This window comes from Lupinus angustifolius, chromosome LG20, assembly GCF_001865875.1.
Source record: "Lupinus angustifolius cultivar Tanjil chromosome LG20, LupAngTanjil_v1.0, whole genome shotgun sequence".
NCBI lineage: Eukaryota > Viridiplantae > Streptophyta > Magnoliopsida > Fabales > Fabaceae > Lupinus > Lupinus angustifolius.
This window is the reverse complement of record NC_032028.1, coordinates 10,847,939-10,872,224: the sequence shown is the minus strand read 5'-3', so window position 1 is coordinate 10,872,224 and position 24,286 is coordinate 10,847,939. Positions and strand designations below refer to the sequence as shown.

The 24,286-nt window shown below is 32.6% G+C and overlaps 4 protein-coding genes across 8 annotated transcripts; all 4 read right to left on the bottom strand.

The window, feature by feature from the left end:
• LOC109336747 (photosystem II reaction center PSB28 protein, chloroplastic-like) lies at positions 997 to 2,904 on the bottom strand. Its single transcript, XM_019573544.1, has 2 exons — positions 2,756 to 2,904; positions 997 to 1,658 (listed from the first exon to the last, which is right to left on the bottom strand). The coding sequence occupies exons 1-2, from the start codon at positions 2,826 to 2,828 to the stop codon at positions 1,192 to 1,194; spliced, it is 540 nt and encodes a 179-aa protein (XP_019429089.1). The 5' UTR covers positions 2,829 to 2,904; the 3' UTR covers positions 997 to 1,191.
• Positions 4,650 to 10,586, bottom strand: LOC109336591 (putative G3BP-like protein). Of its 5 annotated transcripts, none has more exons than XM_019573278.1 (9): positions 10,402 to 10,586; positions 10,162 to 10,296; positions 9,355 to 9,673; positions 7,802 to 8,061; positions 7,215 to 7,395; positions 6,292 to 6,413; positions 6,136 to 6,201; positions 5,453 to 5,534; positions 4,650 to 5,172 (listed from the first exon to the last, which is right to left on the bottom strand). In XM_019573278.1, exons 1-9 carry the CDS (start codon positions 10,420 to 10,422, stop codon positions 5,024 to 5,026), a joined length of 1,335 nt encoding a protein of 444 aa, XP_019428823.1. In that variant the 5' UTR covers positions 10,423 to 10,586; the 3' UTR covers positions 4,650 to 5,023. The 5 variants fall into 5 exon arrangements, with proteins under 5 accessions (XP_019428823.1, XP_019428824.1, XP_019428826.1 ...); XM_019573279.1 differs by having other exon boundaries at positions 7,802 to 8,055; XM_019573281.1 differs by having other exon boundaries at positions 7,802 to 8,055; positions 9,367 to 9,673.
• LOC109335693 lies at positions 18,949 to 20,263 on the bottom strand. The gene is made up of 4 exons (XM_019571849.1): positions 20,176 to 20,263; positions 19,645 to 19,758; positions 19,298 to 19,393; positions 18,949 to 19,176 (listed from the first exon to the last, which is right to left on the bottom strand). Coding segments are annotated over exons 1-4 (375 nt in total). The 5' UTR covers positions 20,177 to 20,263; the 3' UTR covers positions 18,949 to 19,012.
• On the bottom strand, positions 22,385 to 23,968 carry LOC109335689 (cysteine-rich repeat secretory protein 56-like). Its single transcript, XM_019571846.1, has 2 exons — positions 23,116 to 23,968; positions 22,385 to 22,613 (listed from the first exon to the last, which is right to left on the bottom strand). The coding sequence occupies exons 1-2, from the start codon at positions 23,876 to 23,878 to the stop codon at positions 22,486 to 22,488; spliced, it is 891 nt and encodes a 296-aa protein (XP_019427391.1). The 5' UTR covers positions 23,879 to 23,968; the 3' UTR covers positions 22,385 to 22,485.

Genomic DNA, 24,286 nt, shown 5'->3' with positions numbered 1-24,286 from the left:
TCTAATGACCAAGACAAGGTTATAAAATTATCATGATAATCATTGCAATGTATTATTGTTATAATGTTATTAACAATTATATACATTATTCTAAATATTTTAAATAATTAATTAATAAGAGATATCATATTTTAATTTTTAACTGGTATTTTAATGACATAATTTTTCTCTATTTTCTATGAAGTTTTCATTCGTTATCATCTTTCTGCATCTTATTTGGATGCATTGTCATCCAAAAAAATATTTGACAAGCATTGAGATTTTCTGAACATGTTTATGTGATCTTTGTACTTCATAAGTCATAGACTCCATAGTCCATACCACCAATGGAGTCTTAAAAGTAGTCTCATTTAGAATGCTATATGCATATGGTCATACCAAGTTTTAGTCAAAACTGTTCAACTTGCTTCTGTTTTTTTCCTGGAATGAGAATATATGTCAATTCTTTGGTACTGGGAGATAGAGGTACACATACTTATCCTGCAAGTTAAGAAACTGTATCCAAGAATTAAACACTTGACCTTTTAATCACTAATCAACTTTATCGTTGTGCCGAGGCTCACCCTCTTTATATATTGATAATATAATTAAATAATAACTGACGACGTCTTTTGGGCCTCCCTTCCATGATTGGCGGATTAGATTACAGCGGCTGACTATTCCCCTACTCTTTCTATTAGTTGTCAATTCTAACTGATATAAATTCTGCAATGAGAATATGAGTTTGTTTGTTGCATCCATCAAATTTGCTACAATAGTTCCATCACATCTCTAGCTATTTTCCTCTCTATTAGTCAGGCAAAGACATTGCACACTGACAGTGACAGAAGGTAATTAGACACCCTCCAATAATCTATTAAGTAGAAAGGTCACAAAAAGAAATATAGACTATGAAGCACAGTTTCTTGCTTTATTCAATACATAACAAAGATATCAAGGAAGTCATGAACAAATAAGAACCATGACCTTTGAAGCTTGTGTATAAGAAGCAGTTACTTGGGAACTAAACAGCAGCAAGACAAAGAAAATGTATAAATTTTTGGCAGTAATAAGAAGGGATGTTTGTATGTGAATTTAAGTTACATGCACATCAATTTACCATTTCACTCGAGTTTTACTTGATTCAATTATAGAAAAATGCTTACAAGACCATAGGCAAAAAGAATAGAAGGGAAAAGTTAGCACATTAACTCATTTTTTGATGAATTCCAAACCATTTGCATTAGAGTATCGCTCCATGAATCTCATGAATCTGTCCCACTCCCTTGGAGTCCGCATTATGTACTTGGCTTCAAGTCCTGATGGCTTTCCATTGACAAACTTAGCATTGACATCAACTGACTGAAGAACCCCTTCCTCATCGATCATGTATAAACCGGTGATATCTCCAACGTCACCCGAAGAATCGAAAACCGAGGGTTGATCAAACCTGAAAATGGCCATGCCATTTGTTCCATCCCTTGATCTAGTCAGCCTCACATCCGGTATTGTCTGTTCATCAGTTCCTTGGATAAACTGTATTTTCGGTTGCACCATCATGATAACAGGAACGCGTGTGCAGGGATTTTGCGTTATGGTAGGTAGCCTCAAACGTGGCAGGTGTAACGATCGACCATTGAATGAGGAGCGTGTACTTTGATGTAAAGTAAAAAGCGGGGCTGCATAAACAAGACTATCATATGATCATGAACTTCAGATCTTAAGCATTATGTTTTATTCTGCTAGTGCTAAACATCTGCAAAGGAATCACAGACACACATATCTCCAAATAAATTCTATGATTTGGGATGAAAGATCTGGATCAAGGGAATTACTCTACATATAATACTTAATAAGATTACTCTACATATTCTTCTGGTGTAGTGTAGTTTGAAACTAAAGGGGATTCTAAGATTACTTCATAAGTTCATGTACTTAATCACATTAGAACAACCAACAATACCAGTTCTGTTTTCAAATGTAAAATTGAAATCTCAGTTATCCTCTTACTTCTGTCCTCAACATGAACTTCCTTCCATCAAACACTAAAAATTAACCATCTACACTCTTAACCATGATACTCACATTCTAACGAAACAGAAAAAAGTTTGGGAACAACACACATTTTCCCATCCATCACATCAAGAATTTTATGTTGTTCTAATTTCTAAAGAAAAGCGTCTGTTATATCAGCACAACCCAAATGCTAGTTATAGTAAGCGCTGCCAAACTTATTATAAATGATTATCTGAAAAGCGTATATTATATCAGAATAACCCAAACATATGAGACTCTAACCCTTAACATCTTTCTAGGGTACCAACTACCATGTTGAAAAAAAAAATTAAGGCTTTACTTAACCCCACAAAAATAATTTGAATGAAATTATGGAATTTGATTTGAGGTGTAAAACTTCAGAATTTACATGAACCAATTACTTATTGGCACCCCAAGCATGCTAAAGAGAGAAAAAAATGATTTTTTTTTATTGACCCATATATTATTAAATTCAATAGGAGCCCATGCAATAAAAAAAAAGGACAGTGTCTCCCCCTTAGTGAGGTGGAAAGATGCGGTTTCCAGGATTTGAACTCATTATCTCATGGTCACTAAGCAACAACCTTATCGTTACGGGTGTATGCATTACTCAGGTTAATTTTATCACCCCTACTTGCAAAGAAAGAGTCTCAGATTGAGTCTTTACACACTAGAAAAATAAGACAAGAACCAAAAAGATAAATATTGAAGTTGATAGAGTTGTGGAGAAGTAATGTACCTGAGCTTGAGCATGATTTGTGGAGAGAGTTGGAAAGAGGAGATGATAATGCAAAAGATTGTAAAGTTGCCATTGCAGGGATAAGAGAGAAGAGAGTCAGTTCCTAAGGTTTCTATGTCTAAATAATCATAAAAGAGACCAAAATTGTGGTCAGATAAAACTCTGATGTGTAACAAAGATAGCCATTCACTACAAATCACCACATTTTGCAACGGATTTTGTATGAATGTACAAAAATAAAAACAAGAATGTATCATGTATGTATGAGAGGGAAAATACTCTTTATTTTTATTCTACCTTTCTTTTGCATAATTGGATAGGGTTTTGCTATTTTTTCCTTCAAAGTATGGCTTCGGAATTTGAGGTATTCATTGAAAATAAAATGTCTTAAGAAAATTAAGTTGTGAGGAATCTTAAACTGAAGAAAATGAGAATATGTTGATTTTTTTTTTGAGTAAAATGATTTATATTTCATCTCATTTCTCATTGAAATGTATTTTTGAATAATCAATTATTTTAATAGGAATTGGGTATGCTTAAATCAGCTAAACATAAATTAGATTGGTTTGGTTTGTAAACTAATGTTTAAGAGTGCATTGGAACATTAATGATTGGATTTGGACAAACAATTATTTAAAAATAATCAAGTTAAATTAAGGATCAACTCCTTTTCTTCTAGAGAGATTTAGTATTGCAAGAGACTCCCCACTATTTCTCATGTTATAGAGTCACACTATAAATATTTAATTTGGATTGCCCCAAATTTTCACTATGATAAGAATTATCACAAGGACAATGAGTCACATTATAAATATTTTATTTAGATGTAAATGTTTTGTCTTCATAACATAAGAGTATCATAATGCAATGATATCTTATATGATTAGACTTGGGTGATGTGAGGTCATTCTTATTATTTTCGAAGAACGAAGGTCCACATTTATCATAAAAAATAAGATAGATAGAAGATGATATAATTCTTGTGTTCTATATAAGATATTCACATCAACGCTTCTTGAAATGTCAAAAGACATAGTGCTACAACAGAGTACTATGTTATCTTTAAAGCAGTCTCCTTAAGTGGTTCTAGAATTCTAAAAATGTCATTAGAGTGCTCTCTTTTTTGAAAGAAATTAACCTCAATATCATGGGTTAAGAAAATGATGTGTATTTCATTAATTGATGAATGAATAAATTTAAATCAATGAATTGAATTACAAAGAAATTAACAAACTTATTATAAAAAATAGAAGAGATTTAACTCTAACTAACTCTTAACTAATCTATTTTACACATTTTTTAATCATAAAAAGTATGTGAAAGGTAAATAGATTTAAACTACTTATTAATCCAATATAATATTAACCAAAATACTAAAATATATTTTAACAACATTTTCTTTACATTTTTTTTAAATGAGGAAAGTCTGGTTCTGATTTTCCTTGGCATAAAGGAATAAGTTGGGATCCTCTGTAGTTGGGATCCTCTCTGAAATGCTAATGAATATTTGCAACAATATTTCATATGCTTGTGGAAAAGTCACCTCAAGCCGGGTAAGGATCCTCTCCAGTGCTAGAGAGGGAAGTACATAAAAAATAAAGGAAAAACACAATGTAATATGACATTTCTATCTGTTTAAATATAATGATATGACAATTCCCTCCTTAAAACCAATAGTAAAATCAGTAACTCCTTTCTCTAGTATAGAAGAGGAGTCTGATTCCCTCTGGCCATATTGCACCTGGTTTTAATGTCAAATATGCATATTATTTCTTCAGTATTTATTAAGAAAGGAAAGTTTGTTAAGGAAATCCTCAGGTTCAGCAATGCAATCCAAATTAGGAGAAAATAAATAAAAAGATTGTAATGCTACTACTAAAATAAGTCACTATAGTTTGGGCAAAAAGGCACAACAAATGCACAGATCAATGAATGTCTCAACCATATTTCCTTGTTTAGCACACCTTTCTGCTATTGAAAAGGCTTCACAACCACTCTCATAAGGTTATGGAAATGCCCAAAATTCCCTCAGTGAAGGCATATCAAAAAGCATTCAAGGGGAACAAACTGATCTATACTTGCAAAATAAAAAAACTAATGAAATCTCAATGACTTTTAACATATCAAAAGACACACCTGAAACGCAAGGACTTGTTATGGAATCACAGAAGGAAAATGTTCAGCAACAAATATCCAAATCAAACTCATTTTAGGAATTGTATCAGCTCTAGAACAGCATCTTCATGCAAGCTTTTTCTAGACATTTACTTATCGGGGACCCCGCTGAGGGTAACTGTCACCTCTTAGTCTGTTATAGTCAGCAGTATCATGATAACTGCCCCTGCCCGAGCCCCGACCACCAAAACGCCCCCTTGGAGCATCAGTTTGATAGCTGCTTCTTCCTCTTCCCCTTCCTCCTGATTAATACAAAGATAGTGGATATGAATATTACAATAAATTTATCTTCATAAAATAAATGATAAAACACTGCAAACTGAAAACAGATAACACTTTAGTATTGAAAAATTCATATCACAAACTAGGAAATCCAGTCTTATGCTACATGGAAGATTATATTAAGAAAAAACAAGATGGACACATAAAGAAGATAATAGGATAATATATTGGCCGGTAAGAAAAGCAGAAAACCACAGCACAAAAAAATAGATCAATCCCTCCAAGAAAATGGGACATTACTTCCTCCGCGAGCTGCAATGCCACTGTTTGGTCTCCGCTCCTCAATGTATACTTGTCTTCCAGCCAATTGTATGGGAGAAGCCTGCAAGTACAATGTATTAACATGAAGACGTATTTATAAAAAAAAAAACAAGAAAGCCCACTGGTGCGCATATGTGTGTGTGTATAGGTGTGTGAACTACAAAACATTAGATAATAATACTCAGCACATGTGTGTGAGTGAGTGAGAAATACAAAACATTAGCTGATAATAATATTGTCTTTAGATGCCGTCCAACCTTAATTCCCGACATTTTGGAATACTAGTGAGAAGCTACATCCATGGATTTTCTTGAACAGGATAAAATAAAAATAACAAGGAAGTTGAAGCATAAAATTTAAGAAAACAAAATGAAAATACACCAACTTGACTCCATAGCTTTAACAGAAGGCAGAGTCAACCAAATCATCAACAAATAGAACATCTCAGGAATTGAATATAAGATCATCAAACAAAGATTAAGTCTAACAAGAAAATGGCAACCAATGACGAGGCTACTACTTGTTGGGATTTGGTGAGGATTATTGAATGCAGCCTTACCTGAAGAGCAGAGAAATTGTTTCTGATATTTCAACCTTTGACCTCCAGGTCAAAGTTCATTAGATTATGTCTAATGAGAAAACAAAAAACAAAATAGACAAACCTGAAGTGAATTATGAACACCAAGAATGTCTTCAAATTCCACAAAAGCATAGCAAACTCCAATTTCCTGTATACATCAATTTATATTTAAGCTTTTTCTCTTTTTTTAAGGCTGTATATATAGGCATTAAATTTTGATGTACTAAAAGAAGCTTACCTGCCGGACCCGGATGAATATTCCATCAGGCTTAATTCGGCCAAAGTTTTTAAATTCCTGCTCGATTTCAGCTTCAGTAACATTAGCAGGCAAGTTTCTCACATAGACAGACTTCACTTCAACTGGAAGAAACACAGATCAAGTATCAACTTGATGTTTCAAGATTAAAAGTGGGAACACTTGAAAAATACTAAGATAAAACTATTAAAAAAACAAGGTTTCGAAAGGATATGGGTCCTTTCATGTTAGTACTTAGTAAGTTAGTATGTAATCATGTTATCACTTATGACAGGGACACAAGTAGGATCCCTCATTATTTGTGTAGGACCATTTGTGTATTTCCCTCTCATAGCATGAACTTGTCACGTTAAAAACTCAGATAAGAGGATCTTAATCCATTTCGAAAATCAAAGTACTAGAATTTAATTTCTCAAATTCTTTGGATCAAAAGTTTATGCCTAACCAATAGCAATCTCTTGTGTCCCAGACTAGAAAAGTTTAACCAAAAAACAAAAACCTTTCTTATAGGGTAAATGTACCACAACCTTACCCCAAAAGTGGAGAGACTATTTCCAGGATTTGAACCCATGATTTTCAGGTTATAATACAGCAATCATATAGTCGCGTTGAGGCTTACCCTCTAAAAAGAATCTTTCTATGTGTAGATATTATTTTTTAATTAGACAACTGTCTCCCATTATTGGTAACAAAATCTGTGACCAATGACCTCACCTCAAAGAGAGAAAACGAAAAACTTCACACATATCATCAACATATATACACAACGTATTCAATTACACAAAATGTGCCAAGAAAAATACCCTATCAGTCAGTTAAAATATTTAATACTTACTTGCCAAAATGGTACATATGGTAAAGACAGGAAGTGAACAAAGATAGGGAAGCAGGTAAGAAAAAATAACCTTCTTCCTCTACTCCATAGCCATCCTCTGCTGCATCAACCCCATAATCAGGAGTAAACGTAGATGAAGAGCTTAACTGCTGAATAGCAGGCTGTGCAACACGATTTAACTCCGAAGGAGCGGGAGCGCTTTTAAGAGATGATTGCAAAGCAGGAGATGATACAGATTGACCTTTTCGTAACTGTATGTTCAAAGAAATACAATTAAATTGAGAAGACTATAAAAAGAGGGAAAGGGCTTATAAATTTGAAAATTCCGTGTACTGAAAAAGTAAAATTTGCAACTGCTCGAAAGAAAGAAAAATGAATGTGAAATGCATTGTACATGTCAAAAAACAAATTATATAAGAGGAACGCCCAAAAAAGTAAGGTTCGGTTTAAATCAACTAATAACATAAAGAACTTACACTGCTAGAGAACCATATAATGTCACATGTTTCAAATTCAGTGAAAAATAATATTTATTGCAAGTGAAATATCATTTACTACAATGATGTGACTCCTTCTTTGATAGTGCTAGAATATTCACTTCAGTGGATCAAATTTAAACTCAAGAAAAAGTCTACCAAAGAAGAAAAAGTTACATACAATAGATGCCCAAGTTTTCTTAGAAGGCTCTTCCAAAGGTTCCTCCACATGCGCAACAGGGGTTTCGTGGATGGTATGAGAAACACTTGGAATTGCTGGAGATGCCTCCTCTGCTGGTGTTTCCTCCACCAAAACTTCAGTTTCATGATCTTGCTGTAGCTGCTGCAGCTCTGGAAGACTGTACTTGTCCACTGGATCATCTTCTAAATGAACTGAGTTAACATATTCCCTAGCTTCTTCCTCCAAACCATAGTCTGAAGCTGATAAAATAACATATTCAGGACCCAAAGAGAGGCAATACCTTTTCTTGACAAAAATGAGGCTTATATACTACTTTAGTCCTTGAGCGTAAAAGGCAAATGACAAAAAATCAACTTTTCGCACATAAACACTCATCTTATAGAAACTGCAACAACAATGGACCCTTACCCCATTAGGTGGAGTTGGCTCCATGGATGAAACAATCCCATCGGAATTTATTAAAAGCCAAATTTTAAATTAAAAAAGCCATTTAAACCAAATTGCAGTAAATAAAAAGAAAGCAGTAACATATATCTTCGTTCATTATCACTGTCACCAGGAAAGTAATTATCTTAGACTACCTATTTTGGAAAAAAACGCATATCATAATACTGAAAAAGCTATTATGTATGCCTAACTGTTGTCATCAGAATTGCATGAACCGATATTCAATTCAAGTAATTAGACAAGTCCAACATGCAGAAACTGATTTGTTTACGCACCAGAGTCACATGTCTCATATCATAAGAATCGGTTAAATTGCGGCTCTGGGATGTATTGTTAGATTTTCGCACAGCTGGGTCATGAAATAAACCAGACCAGATCCATTTTGGAAAATCCTTCTTTTTACATTTTTGGCAAGTTTACTTGTGGGGGTCAAGTGAAACTACAAATATTTCCCCAAATCTGACCTATTCAAAGTGTTTGTGCAAAACAACCTTAATCTCTTCCTCATGCTATGCTCTTCTCTCACTCTCTGTGCTTGACCATTTTTGTGTCTTCTGCTGGCCTTGACTGCAGGTTCCCCACCCTCTATTACTTGGTTATTTATTTATTGTCTCCTCTCTGTTGCTATTCTGTGGGTTTGCATCAAAATTCTTCTCACATAATCGATACTGGAAAACTGTTGCTTTTTGTTGCAAATATTGTCCTTTTCTTCTTATAGTTTTTAGAGGTTAAGCCTGAATCTGTGCAGTTCTTTTTGTTAGTTGACTACTATGACTTTCACTTTGTTTTTTTTCCTTAAGTTTGTATTTCACTTTGTTAGCGGTATAAGGGTATAACGAGTTATTAAATGCTAATACCTAAATGATTACACTTCATGACATAGTTTGATTCGCAATTCAGAAAACATGTCCTCCGGAGTTCTGATTCATTATTTGATTTCCGATTTGACAAGCATGTGCCTAACTATTTGCGAAAAATTCATTACTAAACAGGAGGCCACCGGATCTGCATACTATAATCTTAACAGAAAAAAGGCTTCCAGTTAAAACTAGTCTACAATTAAATATCATGGAAAAACAATTCACCAGTCAAATTACCAGGTCGCTCTGCAACAGAATTAGAAAGATGAGGCTGTGTGTCAAACTTTTCCGATGCCACTGATCCCAGATTTGGGTATGTTACTCCTTCATCGATGAAATGAAAAATATCATTCAGCACAAAGTAACCCTTCTCCTGAGGAGCAAGAAAGAAGGTCTGGAAAAACTTTCGCCTCCCACTGACATCCTTGATCTTGACAAAACCCGAGACCATTACAACCAAACCCCCATCCCAAGAATCAAGAGAATTGATTGTCTTGATCTCTATCGAAACAAAATTCAGTGAGATGACAAGTTCATGAATTTGCTGCATGGGAAAAAATAATAACCTGATTATTTATCTGCTACCTAGTTTAATGATAAGTACCCGCTATATACGAGAGAGAGAAACATAATTTACGGTGGGAAACACAAGATACATTAAGCAAGTTCTGTTTAGATGGAAAGTGTTGATGAAAATTAGTGAAGAGCATCACTCGTCCAATTAGAGAAACAAGACACAGTGCCCTTTGTTAAGCTTATAAATAAGTAATTTTTAGATTGTACAAAAGTGATAGATTTTGATGTAAAGCAGAAGCTACTTGTCTTAGTTTAAAAATCAAAATAATCATCAATTGTTACTTAAAAAGCTACAAGCATTGAGTAACTTATGATAATTGAAACATAATCTTATCCAAACATACCCCATTATCTTGTATAGAGAAATAATCTCAAACAAACGCACTGATACACAATAATTTCATGTGAGGATATGAAAAAAAACACATAAGATCAACAGAATAAGGTGGCAAGTACCAAAACATCATAAGCTGTTTGGGTAGAATCTCCATCAACACGAATCATAGAACTGTTATCAGAGTAAAACTGATAAACACGATTGGGTTGTTGTGGAAGAATTTGATAGTACTGTCCAACAAAATATGAACCCACCTGTGATAAACAATAACAATGATTCACATCATCAAAAAAATTCAAAATAAGAACAAAGTTAATAACTTTTGTTATCAACAATTGCATTATAATGATTAATTGTACCTGGGAAGCACTAACAGACATTTTGAGCTCCTTTTCAGTATACTAGTATTGAACAAAAACCCTAAATTTGTAAAGAGAAACAGAGGAACTTTACTTTGGAAGAATCAAGAAGAAGAAAAGTGATTTATTTTTGTGTTGTCCCTTGCTTTTAGTGAGAAAGTGTTGTTGGAAAGTGATGAGATTTAGGAATATATTTATTTATGAAGAAAGAGAGGGAGGGTGTGAGAGAGAGAGTTTATTTTATGGAGGAAATCTCAGCCCTTGGATTTAGGGTGTTATTGAAATATGAACGGATCAGATTCTTTTGTCCAGACTAAATCTACGGACAGTGTTTGTTCAAGGAGGAAGAGAGTGGAAGCATAGGTTGGTTCGTGACATTTTTTAGTGGTTACTATAAGTATGATTACTTCGTTGAGATGCATGCTTAAGCTATAAAACGAGTTTATTCAAGAGTCGTCAATAAATTGTGGATAGAAATAAATTCTAATTATACTGCTTCAATTATTAAGAAGTTTGAAATAATGTAAAAGATTATATGAGGCCCATTTTAGAATTATTATTGGAGTTTAGAGTTGAAGATATTGTGAAAACAAACAAATTTTAGTCGTTATATTTCATGCTTGAAATATAATCTGAAAATATATTTTCAAGCCCAAAACTCAAGATATACATACGTAATCACCTTGGATATTAGGCTACTCACCATTTTTTGGGATCGGATCATTTATCTTAGTAGAGTTAATGTCTATATAACATGGTTCAAGATTGAAATGGGGTATGAATCTCTACGATACCAACGGATATGAAAAATTCAATACAATAACAATGAAAACTCTAACTGAGTATATATAGTGTATAATAATTTCTCAAACTTGCTAGAATCTATGAGGAGTAATAATAAATAATGCAGTAACTAAGAACACACACGGAACACCGAAATTTTTAACGTGGAAAACCTTCCCAATATGAGATGTAAAAACTTCGGGCACAAGCCAGTCAATCAAGCTCCACTATGATCAAAATAGGAATACAAATGTATCTCCAAAATACAACACAAAACATGTTTAACAATACGCATACAACAGAGCAATAAACTTGAAAATGAGAACACAAAGTTGCAGAAAAAACAACCACTGTTATGACTAGTTTTCTACCACCTTGGATGACTTCTCACTGATCCAACCGTTCAGAATGAAGTACCAGAAGTTGTGAACATGCTATCCCAATTTCAACCCGATCCAACAGTGAACATAGACTCAGTCACAAATTTCCCACAGCTGTTATGAGTTCATGTGGGATGAGTTCTTTTAACTTCTCTCTCACTTTTCTATTACCTCCTTTTATCTAAACTGATTTCACACACATGCCTCATCTGATCCTTATCCATTAGGTTAAGTGGGACAAGTGAGTTTTGCCCAATGGAGTCTTTCTTCACATAGGAAGGGAGTCCAAACCCAGCAAATCTCCCCCTCACAACTATGTGGAGAGAATCGCCAAACCGACAATCTCATAACAAGTTTTAAACTTGCACCTTGATAAGGCTTTTGTTATCATACTAGCACCGTTATCATTTGTATGAACCTTAGCCAATTCCAACAACCTAGCATCCAAAGCATCACATATCCAATTATACCCCACATCAATGTGTTTGGACCTATAATGAAAAGTTGAATTCTTCTCAAGATGAATTGTACTATGACTATCACAAAATAACAAGTACTTGTCTTGGACAAAACCAAGCTCATTCAACAATTTCTTCACCCAAAGCAACTCCTTACATAATTCTACAATGGCAATGAACTCTGCCTCAGTAGTGGACAATGCAACACACTTTTGCATCCTAGGTTGACATGCCACAGCTCCCCCTGCAAACAAAATCAAGTAACCTGAAGTGGACTTTCTAGAATCAATGTCTCCAGTCACATTAGAATCAGTATAGCCCACAATAGTAGGTTTATCACCTCCAAAACAAAGCCTCAAATTAGTAGTCAAAGCATGAATTGGTTCTCTACTTGGATTTGACAGAAATCTACTAATTGTACCAACAACATGTGTAATATATGGTCTTGTACACACCATTGTATACATCAAACTACCCATATCAGATGCATAAGGAACTTGTTGCATATCTAATTTTTCAGCTTCATTTGAAGGACACTATTTAGCACTCAACTAAAAATGAGTAGCAAGAAGAGTGCTTATTGTCTTAGCATTTTCCATCTAGAACTTGTGTAACACTCACTTAATATGGTGTTCCTGTGACAGCCAAAGTTTCTTTTCTTGCCTATCTCGCATGATTCTTATACCAAGAATCTGTTTAGCAATTCTCATGTCTTTCATGACAAATGACAAACCTAATTGCTTCTATAACCTGTCAATCATGGTAATATTTCCCCAATAATAAGCATGTCATCAACATACAATAATAGGTTGATGAAATCACCATCAACAAGCTTTCTAATAAAGACATAATGATCAGAAGGAGTCTTCTTGTAGCCTTGCCCAAACATAAAAGACTCAAACTTCTTGTACCATTATCGTGGAGCCTGCTTCAAACCATGTAGACTCTTTCTCAGCCTACACACATAGTCTTTTTTCACTTCAATAAGAAAACCATCAGGTTGTTTCATATAAATTTCTTCCTTCAAATCACAATGAAGGAAAACAGTTTTTACATCCATTTGCTCTACCTCCAAATCAAGAGTAACAATCAAACTCAATACAATTGTAATAAATGACATCTTCACCATGAGATAAAAAATCTCACTAAAATCAACACCATTTCTCTGTCTGAAACCTTTAACCACCAATCTGGCTTTATACCTTGAAGATGTAGAATTACTTTCTTGTTGCACCCTATAAATCCATCTGTTTTCTAAAACCTTCATCCCTTTTAGCAATTTGACCAAATCAAAAGTACGATTATCATGCAAAAACTTCATTTCCTCTTGCATTTTATTCAACCACTTCTTCTTTTCTTCATTCTCCGTGGCCTCATGATAATATTCAGGTTTTCCTCTATCTTTCATAGCAACATAGTCATTAGAAGAATATTAGATAAATGATTTTCTCTCCCTATTAGACCTCCAAAGTTGAACTTGAGGTGGTTTAGGAGCATCACGAAGATTCTCATCTTGTGACATCTCATGTTCATCTTCACCAATATTAATGGAAATATCTAAATCATCTCCAACTTGCTGATCACCAACATAATCATGTTGCTCACCATTTTGAATGTTATTCTCAACTATATCCACTCACGAATATGCGTCCAAAATCGATCAATATCAGACAATCTACTATCTTCTTCGGGTGTAGTCTTCTTCATCTTACAATATCTTTAATGGTTTAATCTTCCATGAACTTCATATCACAACTTCTAACAACCTTTTTCTCAACAAGATCATACAACTAGTAGCCAAATTCGTCTTCACCATAACCAATAAAGATGCATTGTCTTGTCTTCACATATCTTTCATCCTTTGGAACATGCACAAATGTCTTGCAACCAAAGACTCGCAAATGATCATACCTGACATTCTTGCCAAACCAAATCTTGTATGGCACCTCAACATTCAGCAACTGTAGGATTAAGATTAATAACATGCACTATCGTGTACAAAGCCTCACCCTTGAAATGTTTAGGTAATTTTGCTTCAGAAAGCATACACCTAACTCTTTCAACCAAAATCTTGTTCATCCTCTTTGGTAAGCCATTAAGCCGAGGAGTCTTAGGATGAGTCTTTATGTCTAATACTTTGTTGTTTATAGTAAATATCAAATGGGCCACAATACTCACCATCGTTGTCAGTACGAATGCATTTCAGCTTCTTGCTAGAATGTATCTCAACCAAAACATGGAAGTGTTTGAACTTTTCAAGTACTTGGTCCTTTGTCTTCAAAGCATAGACCCAAAACTTCCTTCCACAATCATCAATAAAAGTAACAAAGTAAAGTGTACCACCAAATGACTTTACCTTCAATGAACCACAAACATCAGAATGCAACAATTCAAGTAACTCTGACTTCCTTGAGGGAGAATGCTTCTTAAAGAATACTTTGGTCTGCTTATCATCCATGCAATAAGAACATTTCTCCAACTCTGCACTCTTCAATCCCGTAAGTACATCTTATTTGGCTAAAATATTCAACCTTTTTTCACTAATATGACTGAGTCTGTGGTGCCACAAAGAAGTCTTCATATCATGACATTTACATTCTCTTTAGCAACCAAAGCTTTTGTCCAATATAGTTTAGAAATTTTCTACCTCTGGCCACAACCAAGTTACCTATGGTGAGTTTTCATTTTCCAGAACCAAAGTGATTATCATAACCACCATCATCAAGTATTTGCACAGAGATCAAATTGAAACGAACATCTGGAACATGTTTAAATTTTCTCAACAACAACTGTACTCCCATGTTGGTATGCAAACAAATAACACCAATACCAACTACCTTTGACACACCATCATTACCCATCTTCAACACTCCAAAATTACCAGAAGTGTAAGATGTGAAGAACTCATTCCTTGGTGTAATATGCAATGTAGCACCACTATTAATTATCCACATACTCTCATCTGATACAAGATTAACTGAATTACGGTCATGAAGAATCATAAGATCGTCACAAGTAGCAGTAGTAACATGATCATCATCACCATGATTCTTCTCGTTATGCTTGCCATTCTTGTCTTTGTTCTCCTTTTTCCATTGAAAATAATTCTTCTGTATGTGGTCTACTTTGGGACAATAATGACACTCCACATTCTTGTATCTAAACTTGGACTTACTTCTTCCCTTTTCTCTATCACCTTTCGCTTTCTTTCTATGACTTCTCCCCCTATTTTCAGTGGCAAACACCTCAAAATAAGATGAAGTACCATATTTTTCCTTCTCATCTCCTCATTAAAATACTTCCTTTTATACTTTGCAAAGGGACAATACCATCTGAATTTGTAATTGAAACTCAAAATGTTTCTCAAGAATCTGGTAGAGAATTCAGTAACCATAGTCCTAACACTTCATCATCAAACTTGATATTCATTTCTAATAATTGATCTAAGAGCCCTTGAAAATCATTCAAGTGATCTAAAATAGAAGCTCCCTCCCTGTACCTTAAATTCATCAAGAAATTCAACAAGTATAATTATTATTCCTAATTTAGAAGAATACAAGGATTCGATTTTCTTCCATAAAGATTTTGCATTTTCCTCATTAACAATGTGATTGTAGACATTATCTTCTACATATTTTCGAATGAAACCACAAACTTGTTGATGTTGAAAACTCCAATCCTCATCAGACTTCGACTCTAGCTTCTCATTAGCAAACATACGAATATGCAAATTCTTCACAAATAATAAATCTTTCAGTTTTCCTTTCCACAAGTGATAGTTAGTGTCATTCAAACATATCATTCTATATGTATTTGTCTCCATCATTTAAACAAGTCAAATAACCTCAAACCAAAGAGCTCTGATTCCATTCTGGTGGAAAATTCAACACAATAACAATGAAAACTCTAACAGAGTATACGCAGTGGATAATAATTTCCCTAACTTGTTAGAATTTATGAGAAGCAATAACAAATAATGCAGTAACTAAGAACAATCAAGGGACACTGAAATTTTTAACGTGGAAAACCTTCCCAATGTGAGAAGTAAAAATTACGGGCACAAGTTAGTCAATCAAGTTCCACTGCGATCAAAATAGGAATACAAGTGTGTCTCTAAAATACAACACAAAACATGCTCAATAATACAGTATACAACATAACAACAAGCTTGAAAATGAGAACACAAAGTTGTAGAAAAACAACAACTGTTATGACTTGATTTCTACTACCTCGGATGACTTCTCATTGATCCAGTTGTTCAGAATGAAGTACCAGAAGCTATGAACCTGCTGTCCAAATTTCAACCCGATCCAACGATGAACGAAGATGTAGTCGCAAATTTCTCACGGTTGCTTTGAGTTCCTATGGGTTGAGTTCTTTCAACTTCTCTCTCACTTTTCTATTGTCTCCTTTTATCTAAATTGATTTCACACACCTGCCTCATCTAACCCTTATCCATTAGATTAAGTGAGACAAGTGGACTTTGTCCAATTGAGTCTTTATCCATATAGAAAGGAAGCCTAAACCCAATTACCGAGTTTGATTATTTAGAGATAGTTCAGATTATTTAATTATTTAATGTAGGATACTTGTTTCATTGCAATAATTGTTGCGGGTGGTAAACATTGTTCGTCTTTTGCTTGCCCTAGATTGTGAGATTGAAATTCAGTTTGTGCTATGGGAGGCTAACATGCTAATAGACTATATGGCTGAAATGGGATAAATGTTTATGAAGATTTCAAGATTTGGGAGATAACACCAATAGACATGCAAGAAATCAAACAAATAGACATATTACTTAGTGTTTGTTTTGCTTTCCAATGTCCCAAAAAAAGTGAAGATGATTTTGTTTTAGGCAAAATTACAAAATTCATCCTTTAAATTATTTTTACTTTTAAAATTGGATTATAAATTATTGGTTTTAACTTCTACTCCTTTAATTTAATTTATATTTTCAAATTGGTTTATTTGTTATTTTTTGGTTTTTTGAAATTTTTAAAAATATAGTTATTTTATAGAATAATAACATATTTGAGCTGAGCTCGGATGCAAAAATTATTGTCAAGTAAAAATAAAACGAAACATAAAACGTTCTAACAGACCAAAATGAAAACAGAAAATAATTTAGGGAGCAATCTAATGGGTTTGTCAATGTTTTTATTGATCTAATCTTTTCTTAATGATAAATTAAGTAATTTTAAGAAGCTAGGATGCAAACATGCAGTCTCCATGTGGAACAGATTTTTTTGTTTATGAACGGAACAGATTATTAAAACAGGCAGACTAACATTCCAAATATTTTGCTCCACATAAATTTGCAATTTTAAGAAAAAACACAAATCATCTATGCCAAAATAACCCTGTCAAAACAAGTTTTATTCAGTTTTCTGAACACGTTTTTTAAGGATCTTAATTAAGTTTGGGAGCCGAAAATATAATCTTCCAATGGGGATTAGTTGTCCTCAAATTGTCTCTCCAACCTTGCCCTATCAAATTAGATTCTGATATTTATTACAAAAAATTAAATAGAAGGAAGCAAAATTTAAATTGCATGTTATTTTTTATTATTTGTCAAAATCTGATTGAATGAAATAGAGTTGGACAAATAATTTAGGGACGGCTTAAAGCTTTTCCCTCAATTAACTTACAAAAATCAACTTACAAATGAATCCTTAAAGAACTAGACATCATGATGTAAATCTCCCCAACACTAACAAGTTTCAAGGTTTCCAACCCTATTGATTGAAAAAGTTCATGTGTTATTGACTTGGTTTAACCTGATATATAAAAATTCATATAATTTATACAACAAATATGTGGTTGGTTGTGCATAATTTAATTTTGATGAAATACAACAATATGCCTAGAGAAAGTAGTGTACAATACTATTCCTCTTCTTCTTTGCAAATTGTACAAGTAACTAGGTATAGACTTAAATTCAAAATGACATTGAATGAGGATGCACAAAGAACTTTCAATTGACACAAGTTAGCAACTTAGCATATTAATTTTGTTAGCATCATCACCAGGGGAAAGCACTGTATTTTGGAACTGAAAGGGTTATGTTTTGAACATGTTAGAGAAAGTTAGGAGTTAGTCACCTCAACAAAATGCAGAGGTGTAGGAAGTAGTAGTTGGTGAAGCTTCAAATAATGAAGGCTCTCACCACCGCCTAATACAATATGGTTGGATTTCAACCAAAAATAGCAAAGAAAATTGAAACTTTGAGCTAATGATACAATTTATTAGTAATGATATTGAGAGATACACTCAATTATTATAATATATGTAGACGTGTATGTACTTGATGGTGATAGGTTATTTTGTGTGTCACATCTAACCTCAAATATGTGGATATCTATATCATTTTTGTGTTCAATTGAATTGATACGTATAGGAGAATCCATGTTAAATAGATATTTTTTGTTTCGACCATCTTTTGATTGTTAATACAATATATATGTCACAAAAATGTATCATGTCATGTGTCACTGTTTGTAATTGGTTAAAAAATTATTTAATTATTAAATTTTTAACTTAAATGTTTTCTCGACCAATAATAACATATGGAGTAACATACATTTGTGCGACAATAGATATGTTCCCCTCAAACCACCCTCTCAAGTGAATAGGGACTTTGTTCTTTCTTTAGCATAAAAAATTAACAATCAACAATGAAGTGTTTATCACATTAGGTTAAATGGATCACATAGATCAAACGCTTTATCACAGTTGATAGCTATAGTTTAGCATAAAAAACATGAAAGAAAATCCAACCAACCTCAAATTAATATTTTGTTCTTATCTTGGTTATATGGAACAAGAAAACCCTTACCATGCATATATGTTTTCTCACCTTATAATATATTCACAAGTGAATATATTGTCAAATGTCAAATAACATGAATTACAAATTTGTAATTGCAAGTATTTCAATAATTTCTCCTTAAAAAGGTTCAACTCAAATACTGAAAAACACTAGTATAGGAATCAAATTCCAATGTACTTTGCTTTGAGAAGAGTTTTCCCTTTGGGTGCCTCACCTCCCTCCTTGATCAAAGGTTTTCCTATCATCCCTATTGAATCATTCTTTCTATGAGTTGAGGATATATTGTTGTTCAAGTCATTTATACTTCCAACTAATTCATCATTCTCTGAAACCAGAAAAAAATGTATGCACTAGTATATATTAGTTCTTTAAGTTTGTTCTCATAGCATGTATCTTAAAAAATTTGTTTAACATGATGAGTATTTTCCACAGAAAATAAGAATTACCAGGACTAGATAATACTGCACGTGGGCGTATAACAGAACTAACTCTCACATTTTCTTTTGGACTTTTACCAACTTGTTGGCTAGTTTTCAATATTCCTGTGGAAATTGAAACATCATTAAAAACATATCTCATTTTCTTCCTTTATCAAAAGAAGCATTGCTAAGGTAGCATTTGCAGGGGTAGATTCTTTTTTGTTTTTGTAAATTGATAGTGGAGATTTATTCTCATTCTTCTCTTCTGCTTGCAAATAATAACAAATTCATGTTTGAAATCAATGCTTTTGTAGGGGTAACACATAGAATTTGTGCCTAAACCAAATGAAACTGTATTCAATCAAATAATTTACCTTCAAGGTATAGGGACTCAATGAACTTCAAAAACATCCAAGTTCCACTATCATTTTCTTGGTAAATATTGACTTCTTCTTCCTCTGTGACTCTCACTTTTACTCTTGGATACACTTAAACAAAATTTCAAGTATATGAATAAATATATAAACTAAAACAAAAGGTAATAACACCTTAAGATATACACATTTGAAGAACGTATTTAATCAGTAACAAGAACTATTGAATGATGACTAAATAAAATGTTACTATGATGAATTAAGAAATAACAGTTAGCAAGAAGAATTGAAAACTGAATGAAGCCAAGAAGGATCATCTTCTTCCATTTTTTGTAACTTTTCTATTTGAAAATTCCAAACGATGGTTTTCCAATTACAACATATGAAATCAATGTAAAATATATAGTTATGGCCTAAGCATGTGGAATTCATAAAAAAAAAACTAAGTGAAAGAATGATAGATGATAAAACATTGGCAGAATCGTTCTAAACATCCATAGTAAAAGGAAAACCAATGTGAAGAAAACTCACTTTTATGTGATGCTTTGAAATGGGAATTTGAACTAGATTTGCACTTTAAAAATATAGAACACTATGAAAGTTGATAGTTTTAGTTTATAGAAAAACCAGTTGCAGAAAAGCCTAGCTGTTATTGGCATAGAGAATGAATTATTAATTGTGAAATGAGTAACAAGGAAGTAACAAAGGTGGGGTAAGCATGAATTATATATCTTTACTTGAACACCAAGGAAAGTCAGGTTATTCAGACTACATGTGTGTGGTACATAAATATTTAAGAACATTCAATGAGTATTCTTTTTTCTTCATCCTCTAGGAAATATTTGAAAAATCTTTAGTTGGTTCCAAATAAGATAGAGTGGAGGAAGTGGTGGAGGTGATCATGGTTCCTAAACCAAGAAAGCATAAATAAACTATTTACCAAGGAAGTGAATTAAAAACTAAATATTATATTTAACAATCAAAAGTTCAAAACCCATTCTACTTTTGTTTTTTTTATTTTTTAACTACAAATATTTGGAGAGAGTAATTTCGCTTAAGTTAGGTAGAAAACTATGGATGTTAAAAAAAATTCCCTTTGTAAGTATTTAATATGTTTGCTTCTTAAGAAGGAACTAGAACTCGAGATGTCTCATATCTATGTTAATTATAGTATTAAATATTTAAAACATACAATTATTTTAATATCATAGAATCATAATAACACACTATTACTTTGTAATTACATGCACCAAGGTTAAGTAGATTTTCTAGATAGTTAATTTCTGAAGTATTATAACATTACTGATTCAATTAATATCGTGTATATGGGAAAATACTGATTCATGTATATTAAACGAGTCGGGATTTATCAATTTAAATAACGAATAGAGTTTCAGACAACTATTGAATTGGTTTGGTTCATTATTAACTCTTTATATATCTCTTAGCCTTTGAAATGAGTGATTTAGCAAAGAGAAAAAAGAGGAATACAGGAATACAAAAATTGAAGTGAAATAGAGAATTTTTCTACGGTTGAGAATATATATATATATAGATGTAGGTCTTACAAAAACTCATTCTCCCCACCACTTATGATGAGAAAAAAGTGAGAAGAAAGAGCAATTGTGTATAAAATATCAATAATATGCTTTAAAATTGATCTCCAAATTTTAGTCATTTTTTCTATTTAATTCATAATAAACATTATTATAATTATTTATTTGTGATTAAAATAATATATATAATTGTCTTTTAATTTTTTACTAACTAATAAAAATATAATTTTTTATCTTATATTCATTTTAAGAATATTTTTGACATTTAAAAAATAATATCATTTTTTTTTGTCTCATTGCCCGCTAATAACACATGTGCAACTTTTTTTCATTATTTTTACCTTTATAATTCATATCTTAACTATCTTTTTCTATAAATAAACATTTTTTAACCTAATCGACTATTGATATTTTTAAAGATTAATGTTATAGATTTCTATTATATTTTCCTATTAATTTTTCTACTACAAAAAATAACACATACTACTTATAAACAAATCATTAATAAATAAATTATCACCTCCTAGAAGTTGTCATCATTAGTAATACTATTACCATTTCTTACTATATAAGACATTGATATGTCAAACCAGGTACACACCACCATCTGTCTCTTTCTCTTATCATACAGACCTTCCTCTTCATATCCTCTTCAATATTTGCTAAAAGTATTAACATGTGACATGAAATTTTTTTAAAGGTCTATGTTTTTATTTATTTTCAAACTAAATAATATAAGCAATTAAAAACTTATCTTTCTCCACGTAATTCATTAGAAAGTTCAGTACAGTACAAGAACTCATTCTTTCTATAGCTGCATTGCTCCTTTTTACTTCATGATTATGACACTTCCCTACTATGTGATTCTTTGCTGCTAATATCATATATTAAGTACTTGTTTAAGTATGTATTTTATTCAAAAATAAGTTTTTAGTCATAATGTTTCTCATTAATTATGTGTATTTAATTGAAGTAACATAATCTAATTACCTCGGTTGATACAAATTTATTGATGCAATTAACTTAGGTCTCCACCTATTTTCATCACATTACTATGGATGCATTTATTGATTTTCAGATTTTCATACACACAAATTATTTATCAAATTCCTATAGCAGGTACAAAGATCTTTCACAGTTCACACACTACCCAATAAACTTTTATCCCACCCTTCACTTTCTCTCAAATGATATATTTAATATTTTAAGTTTCTAACCCATCAGCTATATTCACATTATAAGATGCAATAGACCACTAAGGATATACATGTCAATTAAAGCCTCATTACATATCATCTTTTTTCTTCAACACTGACTTTAGAAATAACACACAAACTGCAAAGAAACCCAAAGCTGCAAACCCTCCCACTACAAGAGCTATTGTTTTCTGAGTGTGTTGTTGCAACATTGTTCCTGATACAATTAAGCATAAATATAAGATTTGTTATGCTTTGATCAAAAGACTGTGCTTTGAATAATAATATTCTCACACTAATTTTGCTTTCATCAAAAGATATGTACATGTGCTTCCAAAATAACAATAGATAGGTGATAAAAGATTAGACTTTTGGTGTAAAAAGTGGCAGGATAAAATAAGTGATAAGAAGAACATTTTTTCATTTATTAAACTGATTTAACAAAACCACAATCAAGCTATAAATCTTTAAACAAAAGACATCCTCATCCAGCAACCAAAACCCAGTTTTAAAACTAATGAGAACTCATATCAGGTCACAAACTAATATAACAGTATACCTTGCATTGCATTTTCCACCAACTGAAGAAAAAATCATTACTTTGTTTAAATTCTAATCAGATCATTCTTAAATAAGCACAAATAAAGATAGGATTATAGAAAGCTGGTCTATATGCTTAAATAATCATTTCTTTATTTACTTTTTATCTATTCCTTTACCTGGAGAAGATGATTCTTTGGGCATTTCATTTGGTTTAAAATTGTAACTGACATAGCACTTGTTCAGATAAATCTGTGCAGAAAGTGAGTCACCACACTCAGTTTTGGCTTGATCCTCAGCACTTTTCACACAATCCCCACAATCATCACTAGCCAAATCACCCTCACATTGCCCTAACACATTAAGAGACTTATAACTCCCACTGTAAAACAATTTCCCACCATTCTTCACACCACTTTCAATCATATCAAAAGCCACATCCCTTTTCTCCACAAACCCATTATCATTATCTTCTCTCTCTTGCTCGGACCCACAAACCTTGTAAAGCAAGTGAGTCTCAGGTACCTGCTTGAACCCAACAACCTCATACCTCAGGTAACAGCCACAAAGGTGGACCCTTGCAGCCACCACCTTGCCACAAAGCTTGTCTAACATGTCATCAATCTTGCTAACGCAGTTGTAGCAAGAACTATTTGATAGGTCTCCTTTGCATTGGTACAAGCCCATGATCATGTTTTTGTTTTCTCCTGAGGTTGTTGTGTAGAAAGGCTTTTGTCTAGATTGTGACACCAGAGAAACCAAGAGGGATTTGAGGTTTCTGGTGCATATGCCAAATGGGTCTTGCAGTTTCTCTTCTGAACAACCCTTGAAAATCAAGTTTGTGTTGTCTGCATTTGATATATGATGTAGAAAGAGCGCATAAAGAATGAAGAGAAAAAGAAAGGGTTGGGAGTAACGTTTTGTGATCATGTTCATACCCATTTCAGGGATTGAAGAAAGTGATATATTTTTTAGTATTTGAACTTACCACAAAAACGTTTTAGAAGATTTTTTTTTGGCTTACTTGGTTTTGGAGATTTTGGTTCTTGTTGTTTTTTTTTTTTGCAAACTTTTTCTAGGCTACCAACAACAAACATTGGTCTAATATAAAGTTGTGCTATATTATTAAAAATAATACAAATAAATGGTAGATGATGTGTTAATAGTGTAAAAAAAATTAACTGTTTATTTTAAACTCTTTATTATAAGGATAGTTACACACTCAAAAATTGATTAATTTATTATTCATAAAATCTTAGTACTAAAAAAGCTTTTTCTACAAAAGGAAATGTCAATAAAGTGTAATTATCCTTTTGGAAGAACATTTTACCTTTTGTAAATTAGGTGTAG